Raw genomic sequence first — 15,048 nt, 5'->3', positions numbered from 1 at the left:
AAAAATTATATATATTATTCTTGCATGTTGTGTAATATCACAAAACATGTTTTAATCACACACGGCCAAAACTTACAACCACTGGTGGAAGAAGAACTTAAGACCTTTATGTAGGTAACAGTACCAAACACAAGAATGTTGTTTATTAGAAGTAAAAGTCTTGCATTCGAAAATGTGTATGTGAGTAGATGTACTGTGTTATTTCCACCACAATTTTGCGTCTTTTGTGCTCACACTGTATAGATCAATAAAGTAAAAACAGAACCGCTGATGGATTTTACAGTTCCTATAAAAGAACAATTTCAGTATAACTATATCCTCATGTTACCAAACACAGAGAGATGACAACAGGAGCCGCAGCACGTAGGACATCTGACAGCCTCATTGTTGATCACTCATTCCCTTCAAACGTCACACAATGTTGGCGATCAATCTGACATAAATTTGCAATTTAAAATAAAAACTGGTGGGAGCAGTTTCTTTGACTGTGGTATGTGGTTATTAGAATCTGCCAAATTTTTTCTCTCTATTTTATTTGCAAATGAATTCAATCAGCTAGTGATAGTTAAAGTCCATTAAAAGACTTAGACTATCACTATCACTTTAACTATCAACCCTGCGGGACCTTATCGACTGATTGGGTGACTAATCATCTAAGAGAGAGAGAGCATCCCTAATTCCCTGCTTAGTAAATGAAAACCTCGCAGAGACACGTTAAACAACGAGGTGCGCTCTTATTTCACAAGTGTTTAAACTTAACCTCTGCCGTGAGCCACCTAAAACCCCCGGCCCCTCCTTACCTCACTGAGCTGCTGTGTCACTGTGTGGCCGCCCAGGAAACAGGACACCGAGAACTGGAATCTCTGACATCACAGCTTTTCCGTCGGCACCGGGTCATGAATAATTCATGAGCGACAGGCGGAGGCTCGGTGCGCCACTGAACATGTGGCACGCTCTGGTATGCTGCACGGGAGCCCAGCTTGTGTCCGCGGGTGGCGGCTGTCCGAAGAAAAAAAAAAGAAAAGAAAAAAAGGGATCCGGTTTGAGAAGTGGGGCCGGTTTGAAAAGAAAGGCAGAGGCCTGCTGCTTGATGAAGACGACAGTTAACCGCTCCAACCCTTCTGTTCATTTTTCCTTTCCTTAATGTCGCCTACTTGCTGTTGAAAAGAAAGCCCTCGTGGGGAAAAGGGTTCAGCATTTGCAGAGCAAAGTAAATCTCAAAGCAACGTTACCTGTTAGCACTTTTTTTTTTCTTTTTCATCCCTTTTCATTTGTTTAATGATGTCAGGTACGTGCATAGCTGCAGAGATAGCAACACATTAAGCCTTTGTCCAGTAGATCCCCTCAGTTTTATGCACTTGCTTGATCAATACCTCGAGATAGTAACGTGTAGAGGAAATCAGCAGAAAGACCAGAACCTCATTTACAATCAATGTGTTTGTGTGTGGGGTTGACCCTCACAATTCATGTGATATTACAGAGGCAGCTCCCTCCGGACGTCCAAACTCCTCACCCTATCACTAAGGCTGAGCCCAGCCACCCCGCAGAGAAAGCTAATTTCGGCCGCTTGTAGTCACGATCTCGGGGTCAGTCGAGGTGGTTCGGGCATGTTGTCTGCCACCTGTGCACCTTCCTGTGGCAGCTCTACCTGGGAGGAGACCGAGAGGTAGAACCAGAACTCGCTGGAGGGGCTACATGTCCCATCTGGCCTGGAAGCGTCTCAGGATCCCCCAGGAGTAGCTGGAAAGCGTTGCCGGGGAGAGGGATGTCTGGAACACTGCCTCTGTGACCTGATCCCTGATGAGTGGGGGAAAAAATGGATGGATGGATAGATTCTTTTTTGGCAAAACTCAATAATGTAATAATTTCCCAATATTGCACTAACCGGGCCAATTTTGCAGAAGCATGCCACCAATAATGTTTGGAAATGTTTGGTTTTTGGCATTCACGCAGTTGAACCGTCCTGATGACATCTGTTGATGAAGATACAATGGAAAGCTCCAGAACAGCGACTAAAAGAATGAACTTAGAGTGACTCTATAAACATGGCTGACTGAGTTGTGTGGAGGTCTGCAGCAGAGATAGGTTTCTCTGAACCAAATTGACTTTATGCATTAACCTTAGTTGTGCACCTTATGGGAGCATTATGCTGCATCATTGCCTGCTTAGTGTGTTTTGTGCAGGCGAGTTTTCAGGGATACAGTGCAGTGCATCATCCTGAGGGATAACCTGAGGGAGCACAGCAGACGCTGAGAAAGACCTTAGCTGGCTTGGCTGGGCTTCAGTTTTTGAGGAGAAATGAGAGCGTGGCATTTTGTCGGGGGGGAAAGCCTTAATGAGATCCAGCCCCCATTTTCAAATCAATACGTGTCACTTTCTCCTCTGCTGACAACTACTGTTCACTCTGGAGACCCTCGTGAAAGCAATTAGAGGCACAACCTGCAGAAAGCACACACACACACACACACACACACACACACACACACAAGACATTACATGATGGTTCAAAATGTGGCTACAAATATCCGCTTTTTCTCTTGCAGTTAGTTATTTCCGGGTTTTAAAGGACATTTTTGGCCTAGAGACAGTAGGAGGAATAAATGGAATCACGCTGTTTGCGGTAAATATTTATGAAAGGTCCCCTCGATTTATACAAGTGGAGAAATCCGTGATGTGATTATCAGTCGCTACAAGGTGAGATACAGATGTTGCCGTAGAAGATGAAAGTCGTGGACTGGCACGTTGATGCGAGTGTATGTGAGTCCCTCCCTGTGGTAGGGTCTGACATCCGCGTCGTGTTTACAAATTGAGATGAACCCAGCGTCTGATTGGCAGTGATGTAAACATGCCCCCAGATGGACACGCAAATTTGTACACCTTTTCCGCACAATGATGTCTCTCAGTGTTGCACAAACACCGTAAACACACCCGTCACCTGCCCACAATGGTGCAGTTAAACCAGAAACAGCGTGGCTTATTTTTATAGAGTCTGTGGCTATGCCAGCCAGCTAACTAGCCCTGAAATAAGTTTTAAAAACACACATTTACAAACAGCAGCATCTTACATGGAGGACTGTAGAGGCACCACCTCTCCGAGAACACAAAGGGAGGCTGGGGTTTTGGCCGACGAAGCATTTTTTGTTGGTCCAAGTTCCTGGTGGCAGAGTGAGGCAGAGGCAGAGCATATCATACATAACCTTTAACTCCTCATCCATGTGGCAGCCCACCCTCCTGCTCTAATCTAAGCTTTACTGCTGAGCCAACCAGACACTGACTCAGCAGTGTCAGGCGGAAATATCATTAGCTGCTGAAAGATCATTGTTTAGTGGTGATTGCGGAAGATGGTGTGGGAGCATGTTACAGACTAGAGTTTTATATCCCTACAGGGCATATTCTTAAAGCATGCAAGTCAGAGTGGAAGGCACATACATAGTCATAGGCCTTTTAAATTATTGCACTAATATATCATCGTTGCTTTGGTAAACAGTTAAGTAAGCGACTATTTTGGTCAAATCTGTGACGATTGGATGGTGTTTTTAGAACTGCTGAAATGTCATCATGGGCAAAAAAAAAGCAAAAAGCAACAAATGAATCAATTACCAGAATAGTTGCTGATTCATTTTCTAATAAGTTTACTGTTAATGGACTAATAAATGAATTTACCAATGCTTTTTTTTCCTGGTGAAAACAAGATATTATCCAATGTCCAATATTCTCTAGAGATGGGCCTGTTGTTTTTCTGAGACAAGTGAGCTTGTTATCCCAAGGCAACAGGACAATTATATCAAGATGATGGGATTGAATAAAAAGATGGCAAATACGTCTGTTCTTGGCTGCTGTAGCCGTCCTCTCTAAACGGCGACCGGGTGTTTTTCAATTGAACAATTACATTTTCTTTTGTTTTGGGTGATCAATCCATTGAGATTGAAAAATTCAAATGTGAAAGATTTAGTTTTTTTCATTGTTTTGTCACTTGAGAAACTAGTCGTCAGAAGGCGGCTGTTGCACAGATATTTATAGAGCCGATTCGGCCTAAGGTTTCCTCGTGGAGTGTTTGTCCTTCCTCCTGCTCAGGTAGACCTTAACTGTAATAGTTTGATTCATTGCAGCATTAAAAGGGGCTGCTGTGCTACACTGCTGAGTGTCACTGCAGTTGGTGGATCCCATTAAACTTCAGACCTTTGAAACGGACACAGGTACAGGTACAGACTGTTAGATTGATTTAGTTAATGATCAGGGGAAAAAAGATTTATCCAAAACCAACACCCGTAATGAATCCAGTTTATCTTATATCCATATCAAACACAAATCTTTTAAAAAATCTTGAAACAGAGAAGCCACAAGGTCCTTCATTAAAGAGGAAAACCAAGAGGGACTCGCTCATTCAGCTTTGAATTATTCTGCAGCGAGATCAATGAATGTGAGCAGAGTGCAGGAAATCACTTTGGCTTAATTCCATTCTGTTTCTTTGGGGGTCAAATAACAAAAGCATATTCTCTGACTGTAGCAGTAATTTCCATATAAACCCACAGTTGGCATCTGATTTGGTATTAACTGTACGTGGAGCCAGAGGATGTGTGGACTGATCCCCATGAGCATTTTGTGGATTTGTATTGTTGATTGGGTCGGAAAGTGCATTGAATTGAAACAGTTGCTGCACAAGCTGTTCTGTATTTAGTGTAGAATTTATATGATCAATTTAGAGCCAGTTGAGGGTCTGTAATGCTTCAGATAAGACACAGGACGTCCGGCTTCCTCATGTGCTGCGGGCTGCCTGTTAGAGAGTGTGTGCTCGTCGTATTTAAGTGCTGATATGAAAAGAAGTATTGATCGTGTCACACAGGCACCTTCATAGAGCTGAGGGGTTTTTTTTTTCGAATGGCAAAGACTTAATCGCTCTATGAGTATAATGAGCAGACCGCTGCCTTTTATGATATGACTGCTTTGAACGGTGAGTTACTCTTTGGTAAATGAAGTTGATCTCCTCCTCCGCCTCCCCCTGCTGCACAGGGCCACTGGAAGGAGGAGGCCGCCGTCTGTGGAGAAACACAACCTCATTTACCAGACAGATCCATTTGCGTGGTTCATTAGATTAAACAAACTGTTGTCTCCTTTTGTTAAATGTCCTGCAAACCAAGGTCGGCTGTCGTCGTGCCGTCTTGGAGATCGCCACTTCACAGCAAACAGTGAAGAAAAGGCTTGTGCGATTGTGGATTTTACCTTTAAGACTTCGGTTTCATGTATGAAATTAAAGATCTGACATACTTCAACAATATCACATTTAAAAGCTTTCCATTCTTTTGATATTATTGATTTTCCAATGTATATTTCTAATGACTGTATTGTTATAATGCAGTGACGAGACATGCTTTGTTGACATCATGGTTGCTCTCTTCAGTTTCACATTTGACACCTTGCTAAAACGAGTCTCAGCTGTTGTTGACTCTTCTGCAGCTGAGCCCCGCCCACTTCAAACCAGTAGTAGCATACAGGCAAAACATAAACCTTTCTAACTCTGGCAGAAAACACTGTGTTTGTGTAGAAGCCTAAAACTCACACAAAGAAGTTTAAAATAATGCCATATGATGTGGGAAATTACAGTATGTAGGGGATTTCTTCAAGTAATGCATGCATGCATCCAAACATCTGTCAAAGTGCATCTGTTGATGAATACAATATTGTTATGCAAGTCATGAAGTCATATTTGTGAATATTATAGTGATTTTTAGTCAATGGATATCCCAGGGCAGCCCTGGCAAGGTCGACGTAGATGGGACAGTTACAGGGAGAGTAAAAAATGGTTCACAAAGAAAAAACTTGATCTCTGATCCCATGATTTTGTGATGTTTGGGGGCAGGGGCAGGTAGGGTCAAGAAGGAAACCTCACCTGTCCCCACATAACCCTGCCGTCTCTCTAGTCCAGAGGTGTCACTTTGATTTGCAGGCCCACAAGAAGCAGGAAGAGCACAGTCAGGAGAAACTAACGGAGTGGAAATGCTGAGAGAGCAGGAGGAATTTGAATGGGGCAGTATTTCTTTAACTGTGTGGTACAGGGGGAAACAATAAACAAGTGTATCCCTGTTGTTTTCCTCTGTCTGTCAGACTGTGGGCATGACAGCAGATTTTTTTTTTTTTTTTTTTTATTACAGCAGGCGTGTCTGCTGTTGTCTTACTATTATGGAGGAGTAAGTGGATTAGTTCTGACACAGTGCTGTATTTCTATCCCTCTCCAGGAGGCTGACAGCTGGGAAATCATTGAAGGGCTGAAAATCGGTCAGAGCAACGTCCAGAGGCCTGATAAACACGAGGGTTTCATGTTGAAGAAGCGGAAATGGCCCCTGAAAGGCTGGCACAAGGTGAGAAAAAAACATTTTCAAACACAGACGCTCCCCGAATGCTTGAACAGTTTGCTGTGTTATTAAAAAAAGTTCCCCTTTTCACTCTTCGCCCACCTTGCCTCACCCTCTGTGGGCCTCTTCCGCAAGCTTAGTGGAAATTTCTTTTGACTTCACTACCGTCACCATCAGCTTAGCTGTTGTTTTCCAAACACACGTGCATACCGGTGGAAACCAGTCGCTGTTGTGAACATATCGTAACACACAACACGAATGTCCTACACACGGAATAATCTGTGGACAACTTTGAATTTGCATTCGATCTACGATTTAAACAGGTTCACTGTGATCTATATTCAGTGTCTGTCCTTCCTGTTGTTTAACCAACACGAACCAAAATGTTATTTTTGTTCTTATTTTCTCTGCAGCGTTTTTTTGTCCTGGACAATGGTATCCTGAAGTACTCAAAGTCCCCCATTGATGTAAGTAATCCTGACTATAACCCACAGGCACAAACAGGCCGGCCTGAGATCGGCTGGGCTTTGCAATGAGTCAGCAGAAACATCTGCAACATGGACCACAATGCTCAGTGTGTTTCAGGACGCCATATCACTTAACAGAAACTCTTTCAATGAAAAAACGAGAATAAAACACCTGACTTTTGAAGTATCCTGTACACTTGGGGTTACTTGTAGTCAGTTTACAATGAGCATTTCAGACTTTCATAAAACATACATGTGCAGGGCTGCAACTAAGGGTTAATTTCATTGTCAATTAATCCAGTTGTTTTCTTCATTAGTTGATCAAATTGTGTGGATTTAACTTGACAAAATTGTGAAACATGCCCAATAAAATGTTTAAGAACACCTGAAATGTTGTTAAAGCCGCCATGCTTGGTGGACGGTTTGGTTTGATGCCTTCTGACTTTATATTGTGAAAGAAATTTGCCATTAATATAACTTCACTTTAAAATGTAATGTGTGCACAAAATTTACCAAAAAAATTGACTAAAAGCAAACTGACAAAAATGTGTGTCAATCACTTGCCTCAGATCCAGAAAAGCAAACTGCATGGCAGCATTGACGTCGGCCTCTCAGTGATGTCTATCAAAAAACGGGCCCGTCGCATCGACCTGGACACCGAGGAGCATATCTATCACCTGAAGGTAACACCGATGACAAGAATCAATACTGTTCCTTCAGGGTCAGCGGATGACAGAGTTCAACCCTCTGTCCGTCCTCCTCCTCTTTCAGGTCAAATCTCAAGAAATCTTTGATGCCTGGGTATCCAAGCTGCGTCATCACCGGCTCTACAGGCAGAATGAGATTGTACGCTCCCCCCGGGACGCCACCATGCGAGCGTTTCCCCCCTCGGCTGCCATGGAGTCTCCCCAACCTGCTGCGAGTGTGGCACATGAAGCAAAGGTGAGTCCTCCCACCCCCCCGATGGCTCTACCACAGTATCTTATGTGGAAATTGGTTTGTAGTATCTCACTTGTTAGAATGTGATCAGTGAAAAGACTAAGTGTGCTGTAATTCACCGCAATTGTGCACCACAGATCAGGAAGTCAATATCTGAGCTTTCTTAATGGTGGAGTGAGAAGTTCTATAGAAAGACTGTCGATGAATGAACTCGACAGCAAACACAGCCCCTCCCCTTCAGTGTTCATCAGGCAGCCCAGCCCCACAAGCTCCTGTAGCTAATAGCTAATAAGGGAGGGGACTCTAACTACCATAACATTTTGAATTATGCATCCAACCACATGAATCCACTGTGCTACAAAACTCTTTGTGGTTTTAAAACGTTGTATGAACAAATGCAATGAAATAGCTCGGTGCACTTAAACTTACCTGAATGTCAATTTAATGTTACTAGACACATGAATATGACAACGGATACCTGCTTGTTTACAAACCAGGCAAACAGGACAGAACCATACTGACCTCTTGTCTCTGTGAGATAGGGCGTCACGGTGATGTAGTGGTTAGCCCCCCACCTTTAAAAGCAAAAGCGGTATAGATGATGGATAGATGGATGGATGGATGGCTTTGTGAAACATAACAACACAGAGCAAGTGGCGCATCCCATTCCTGCCTTTCATTTCTCGTCGGTCTCGCCACAAGAGTCGGACTGGCCAACTGCAAGACTGGGAAAAATCTTGGTGGGCCATCAAATGCGCCATTGGACCATCAAAACACTTTAATTGACAAACACGGCCTCTTTCCTTTGTCCTGTGAATGAGCATGAACGTTGTAATGCCGAGTGGCCAGAATAGTGTTGCGTGGCCCTGTTTATTTCCTATTTACAGATATATTTTGATACATATTTTTGGATTGGACCGTAATGAGATATTAACTGAATTTGACAAAAAAAAGTGTATTGGATTAGAATCACTTGCTCTTCCTTTAACAGACACGTCTGAGTATATTTCATACTTCTCCTGTGTTTCAGGCTTAAAAGTAGTCTCTCGCTGGGTTACAAGCAGAGTGCAATAACTTATTCAAGAAGGGTAATGGGGAATGACAGATCGCCTAGTTCTGTTTTTTTATTGGAAACTAGGAGAGTGTACCAAAATATCATCCAGAACAGAGGAAGTAAAATTCACTGAACATCCACAGTAATGACAGGAAGACTCTATGGTCAGACAGGATGCATCCTGTCTCTGTGCCGCCGTCATCATTCTCACCTGATTACTTGTCACCCAAGACTTTGTGGCGTGTAATGTTTACCTTTCAGTGTACTTCAATTTAATATTCCCATCTCCGTACAAATACTCCAGCTAATCAGGGTTCATTAAACCCAAAACCTAAGAAGACTTCTGTCTGTCAAGTGACCTGTTCGAGGGCACAGGGGAGCCAGACGATCCATTCAAATACCTGTAATGGTTTTCTGTTTTGATTTGTGCTAAATATTAATCAAGAGTAATACGAAGGGATTTATCAAACAAAAAATGCCAGATATTTGCTTCTTTTAGGCTTCTCAAATGTCAGCATTTTCTGCATTTAGAGTCTGTCAATAATAGCGGAGCAAACTTCCCCATACTGCAATTAATATTTTACCTTGTATCTTTTACTGGATTTTTGGGGCCAGTGTGAGTGTGTTAGAGTTATATGAAAAGGGAAGAGGACGAGGTTGTTTATTAACTTAGAGTGACGTATTTCACACTTATTTAGCTTGATGAAATAGAAGCTGTCCACTTGAATTATAATGAACTAATAATTTTTCTGGAACCTGAACACTGACGTGCAGTTTTTAGACGCGCAGCTCATTTGCTACTCTGACACACCCACACTTCTTGATGTTTTTGGTTTGACTGATAGATTCAGAAGATTTAGATTCACGACACATTTTCCCCTGGTCAGGTGTGTTCACTGTGTGTCTTCTCCTGTACCACCCCAGCAGGCAAAGCCAAGCAGCTTGCCTTGGCAGCCGGTGGCCCCCAGCAACAACAGCAGCAGCAGCCTGCCTGCGTCCTACAGTAACGGCCAGAGCAAGGTGGTTGCATGGCTGCAGGAATCGGAGGAGATGGACAAGTGTGCAGAGGGTAAGTGCAATTTTCCTCCTCATACTGGCAACAAATCAGATTTTACAAAGGAGTGGATTGAATAAAGCCGCAAGGCCTTACGATAAGTCCTCTGAAACCCCTCACTCGGAGGATTGATGACCATTTCATGACACATAGCACTGAATGTGTCTGTGCGTGTGTGTGGGCGTGAATTTCATTTTCAGAGCTCGCACGATGCCAGTCCAATCTGACCGAGCTGAGCCGGTTACTGCAGAGTCTGGAGATTCTACAGAGGACACAGTCAGCACCCAACTTCACAGATATGCAGGTAGAACTCACACACACAAAGACATGCATGTACATACACAAAAACACACAAACAAACAAACAGAGAGCAGGATAATCAATTTAGTTTGTCTCATTTAGAGGCTATGTGTCCGTGCGTGTGTTTGTGTGTGTTTGTGTTGCTCAGAAACACATTTAAACTCCGTTAATGATGTAGATGTGTCACTCTCAGAAAGGTACAATCTTTTAAAACCTCGAGCTTCATTACCTGTCAAGGAAATTCAGTTGTGCTTTACAGAATAAGCCGCCTGCTTCTCTGACTGATCAATATCTTATCTATTGATAAGTTTTTCAATTAAAGTGTTCCTTGGTCTAACGGTGAAGCGGCCAATTTGATGACCCACCAGGATTTTTCCAGATAGCCAGTTTTATTATAGTTTTTGGCTGGAATGTATTTTTTTAAACACCACATATTCCATTTGCCTTGAAATTTGTTTGCTGCTCATTTGTGGGAATGTTGTCTTTTTTTGGTCATTTCACTGCAGCCAGTGTCTAACTTTTGCTTTGTGATGTGTTTGTCCTATTAACTGCACTTTGCATATTTTGATCCACGTGTGCCACAAAGGCCAATTGTGTAGAATTGTCAAAGAAAGAAAAACGCTTGAACAGAAGATGGAGAACAAAAAGTGTCGGCAAAGATGCAAAATTCCAGCTTCAGGTACCTCTCTTCACATTTCTACTCTGTCTCTATTATGTACAGACACAAACACACACAGACAGGATTTTGATGATAGATGCTTCAATAGTAGCTGATTAATTGATTAGTGGGGCGACAGAACATTGATCCTTAACAATAAAAGAATGGGGAAGATTCACAGCATCAAGCTTCTGAAAGGTGAAGATGTGCAGGTTCTCTCTGCTTAGTTGTCATTTAAAATTGAACATGTTTGCGTTTCGAAGAATCTGAACACCAGACTGCTTAGTCAAGATAACAACAGCGCAATTGCATTAAATGAAAATTGTAACCCTGCTGCTCATTGTACCCGTTCAAAGAAGGGGGGTTGTTAAACAAACACAACTGAGATAGAACGGTTTAGCTTTTTCTCTCCTCTTTGTTATTTTTTGTTGTTTATTCAGTCTGCACTGCAGCAGGCACTTATTAGCGTGGCATGCCTGAGTAATGATTTCTCCATCTTTGCTAATTCACGCTTGTTTTGTTTAACATATTAATTTGTACTTCCCTGAAAAGACTAAATGTGCTTTCACACAGTGTTTTTTCTTACTGACCTCCACACTAAACGGAGTAACCCTTCCTCGGTAGTCTAATATATACATTTCTACGACTACAACAAGAAAGTCCAAGTCAACCGTACATACCGCTTGGTCGGCGATTTGTTCTGACGCAGAAGAGCTTCTTTGCGCCTCGCAGAGGACTGACAGTGGTTCTCTGTGGTCTTCATCTCTCTCCAGGTCCCTCTGTCCGCCAGCATGTCCCCCGTCCGCCTCCACTCGTCCAATCCTAACCTGTGTGCCGAGCTGGTGGACTTTCAGCCGCCTGTCTCCCGGCTCACGGACAGCGTAGAGTGCGCCAGCGACTACATTAAACTTCAGGAGGAGTTCTGCACCATCGCCCAGAAAGGTAGGCAGGCAGTGTACATGGCTGCAGCACAGCAGTGGTATTAGACAAGGTTTGATGATTGAGTTTCACAGCGTTTTGAGAATAAGGATTTTGATTTTAGGACCTTGAAGCTTGGTAAGGATCCTTGGTGAAGATATCAATTTTTCCTTTTGTCTTATCCCCGTGCAGTTCACTCTCTATTGAAGTCGGCCTTCAACACTGTGGCCATAGAGAAAGAAAAGATCAAACAGATTCTGTCTGACCAGGAACAGTCAGACCAGTCGACCCAGATCATCACTCTCAGGAAGTCTCTGTCGCAGGTAACGTAAGGAGCCGTCTTCAACCACTTCTCCTCGTGTCATTCGTTAAATCTGAATCTGTGATCCGACAGTATTTGGCTGGAGTTTTTTTTATTTAGTGCGATGCTCAATTACTCAGGAAATTACTGCAGTAATTTGAGCAATGTGTATTTGGTGTCTTTAAACTCAAACCCATTTTTGTACGCGACATGTTTTGTGATGTGCTCATGACGGCGGGCTCTCAGATAAAATGCACAAACTGCATTTTATTCCAAGCAGTCATGGCAAGCGTAATTTAGAAGATGATGAGAGCAGAGGCAAGTGAGCCATTAAAGCTCGATCTTTTCTTTTTTTTTCCTTATTAATTGGTGACAGAGAGAAATGCGACTTGTAGTTCATTAGCTCTGCTCCTTGGGGCCGCCTCTCTGCCCCAGTGGTTTAATTGGACTGGTACTCTGTTAACAGTTGACATCATTTCAGTGAAATGTTTCTCCTGCTTTATCTCCGCTTTGTGCCTAATTGGATGTGTGTGTGACAATGCCGCCACAGGCTGGAGGACAGGTTTTTATGACAAAGCTCTGCGCGAAGGTTATAGTCGGGAGTCATGGTTGTTAGAGCTACAGCCGCTGATCTTACCAAGGAAGTACCGAGGGATTTATTCTCTTGGGAGCTGCCGAAACAAGCTTATCGCTTCACTGTAACATTGATGTGGCCCCTATTTAAAAACCGAGCAGTTATGAGGTAAAATTATCATTCATTTGGATTTGTGTTTCTCACCACCTAATAATTTGTAAGTTTATTGTCCATTTCTTTTAGCTGTTTTTGGTCTCAACCACTCCTGAGGGAAACATCTCACGCTTTAGCCGGCAGATAATCCACGACGTTCACCCGATAGTCGCTAGCCGTGCCCGTCTCCGGTTCGTTACTGAGCAGGTAGTGTAAAGTGGGTTTATCAGACTTTTTTTTGCTGAAAACAGCTGAAAAAGATGCTGATCAGAACAGAGAGAGTGAACCAGAATAGTCACGTCGCGGGCCCTTGAACCAAATCAATGAGCTGAAAGACACTAAAATGCTCTGCAGCGCTGAGGGGGAACTGCAGAGTCAGGTCATAACGGTGTGGGCTCATCACTATGAGAGAGCCTTTTCACGCACATGTTGTCATTCTGTACATGAAATCAGTATGTACATATGTCAATATAAAATAGAATATTTTTTTTCCAGGTGTAGCTAGAAAGTAATTTTATCCATCCACTGATTGACGCCAGGCAGGCAAACATTTCCCCGAGAGTTTTCTGTATTGAGAGGAACAGTAGCTCAAACCGGACTTTTAAATGAAACAATCAGCTCCTAGAACCTTTCGTGCCATGGTCAGATATCAGCAGAGTTTCAAGTAGAATTTTGAAAATAATCCACCCCCCCCCCCCCCCCATTTTTTTATCCAGGCCGTGTCCCAAAACGCAGAACTTCGAACTCGACTCAACCGCATTCATTCTGAATCTGTCCTGAGTGAACAAGTTGTCAGTGTGAACGTCATCCCCACGCCGGATGAGGTAGGTCACTGTGGGAAGTCTGTCACTGATGACGAAGCTAATTTGGGACGCCTACATTATTGACTCCCGTCGTTATAGGCCGATGGTCTTTCCAGTATGCCCTGGCAGGTAAGCTTAATAGATCATGGTTCTATGCAGAACCTGACATCAATGTTAGTGGGGAAAAAATGACTTCACGGTTGGGAGCTTGCCCCCTGGCAAGGATACACATGCTGCAAGACGACGTCACTGTAGTCTTTCGAAATGTGTCTGTTTTTGGGTTCTAAACTGTGACCATAGCAAGCAACCGGGAACATCTCGTGTGTTGTGCATGTGTTTGCCCGCAGGCCGGGGAACAGATGGGGATCCCTCTGACTCAGCAGGCCTCTAATGAGAGCCGACTCTCCATGTCAGAGTCTGTCTCCGAGTTCTTTGATGCCCAGGAAGTGCTTCTGTCAGCCAGCTCGTCGGAGAATGAGGTATAACGGGGGGACAGTTGAGACGGCGGTGTGGACCACAAGGAGCAGAAGTGGATCAAAGAGGGGGTGGGATGGGGGTTGAACTTGCCCCGCTGCTGGTGGTGGCTGCGTGTGGAGCTGGAGTTAGCCAGCAATTACTGAGGGCAGAAGGAAAAGCAGAGAAAGCTTATAAGGAAATCTCAGGCAAACAGTAGTGCTCTTTTTTTAATCTTCCCCTGAGGCTTAATCCCTCTGTTGTGTCTGTGAATAATAGCACGACTCTTCTGTCTGCTTCTCTTGATATGCAGCTTCTAGCTTTGTTAAAAAGGGCAGTTTGTTCCATCACTTGAGGCAATCATTTCTGCTGCCTCCCCTTTTAACTCCCCACGAACACCCTGCTCCAAATTTATGTGGTCTCTGAAGAGCCATTATGCATTGTAGCGCTCTCCAGCCTCACACTGAGCCACGCTGAAGGATTGCCCGGCGAGGAATCATCAACGCGCTCACACAGCAGACCCACTCAGACCAGTGTTACACTGTTGGACAAATGTCCACCACCAGCAGCAGGCGACTGTAATGGAGGTTATTACATTGAGAGGCTACAATATGCTGCTCTTTGGCAACGTCAATGGCCTCATTGTGTTTGCTATATATAAAAATGAAAATGTTGCCTTGTCTCGTCTCATGATTGCTGCATTGCTGGCGACTGCTGCAATTTTTTAGCCACTGGCAAACTGCAGTTGACCGTATGTGTGTCTGGCGTGCGTGCGTGCGTGCGTGCGCGCGTGTGTGTGTGGCTGTCGGTTGCTCTGATCAGAGTTTGTGCTGCACTCGACTGCACTGACTCACTCAGCTCTGTACCTGTTCCCCTCACAGGGCTCAGACGATGAGTCATATGTCAGTGATGTGAGTGATAACATTTCCGAGGACAACGCCAGTGTGACCGATAACGTCTCCAGACAAAGTAGGTCCAATTCTGCACCGTCACAGGCCCCTCGTCGAGCCTCCGTAGCACTCTG

At 43.8% G+C, this 15,048-nt stretch overlaps 1 protein-coding gene and 1 long non-coding RNA gene across 7 annotated transcripts in view; one reads left to right on the top strand and one right to left on the bottom strand.

Moving 5' to 3' along the window:
- osbpl6 (oxysterol binding protein-like 6) overlaps positions 1–15,048 on the top strand; it is a 30,813-nt gene that overhangs the window by 7,697 nt on the left and 8,068 nt on the right. For 3 of the 6 annotated variants that reach the window (XM_035651279.2, XM_035651280.2, XM_035651281.2), the window contains 12 exons: positions 6,234–6,356; positions 6,764–6,817; positions 7,387–7,500; positions 7,589–7,759; positions 9,735–9,879; positions 10,065–10,168; positions 10,751–10,843; positions 11,596–11,764; positions 11,933–12,063; positions 13,485–13,592; positions 13,919–14,050; positions 14,906–14,993. In XM_035651279.2, coding sequence (XP_035507172.1) covers positions 6,234–6,356; positions 6,764–6,817; positions 7,387–7,500; positions 7,589–7,759; positions 9,735–9,879; positions 10,065–10,168; positions 10,751–10,843; positions 11,596–11,764; positions 11,933–12,063; positions 13,485–13,592; positions 13,919–14,050; positions 14,906–14,993 — 1,432 coding nt within the window. The remainder of the gene's footprint in view (positions 1–6,233; positions 6,357–6,763; positions 6,818–7,386; positions 7,501–7,588; positions 7,760–9,734; positions 9,880–10,064; positions 10,169–10,750; positions 10,844–11,595; positions 11,765–11,932; positions 12,064–13,484; positions 13,593–13,918; positions 14,051–14,905; positions 14,994–15,048) is intronic. The other 3 variants (XM_035651282.2, XM_035651284.2, XM_035651283.2) reach the window with 3 other exon arrangements.
- LOC118320461 lies at positions 807–3,210 on the bottom strand. Its single transcript, XR_004796321.2, has 4 exons — positions 3,066–3,210; positions 1,886–2,439; positions 1,649–1,797; positions 807–999 (listed from the first exon to the last, which is right to left on the bottom strand). It is a non-coding gene; the product is annotated as an uncharacterized LOC118320461 (long non-coding RNA).

The sequence above is a fragment of the Scophthalmus maximus genome, chromosome 14, assembly GCF_022379125.1.
Source record: "Scophthalmus maximus strain ysfricsl-2021 chromosome 14, ASM2237912v1, whole genome shotgun sequence".
In the NCBI taxonomy this organism is placed as follows: Eukaryota; Metazoa; Chordata; class Actinopteri; order Pleuronectiformes; family Scophthalmidae; genus Scophthalmus; species Scophthalmus maximus.
Note: the sequence above shows the minus strand (reverse complement) of the source record. Positions and strands in the feature narration are given on the sequence as shown.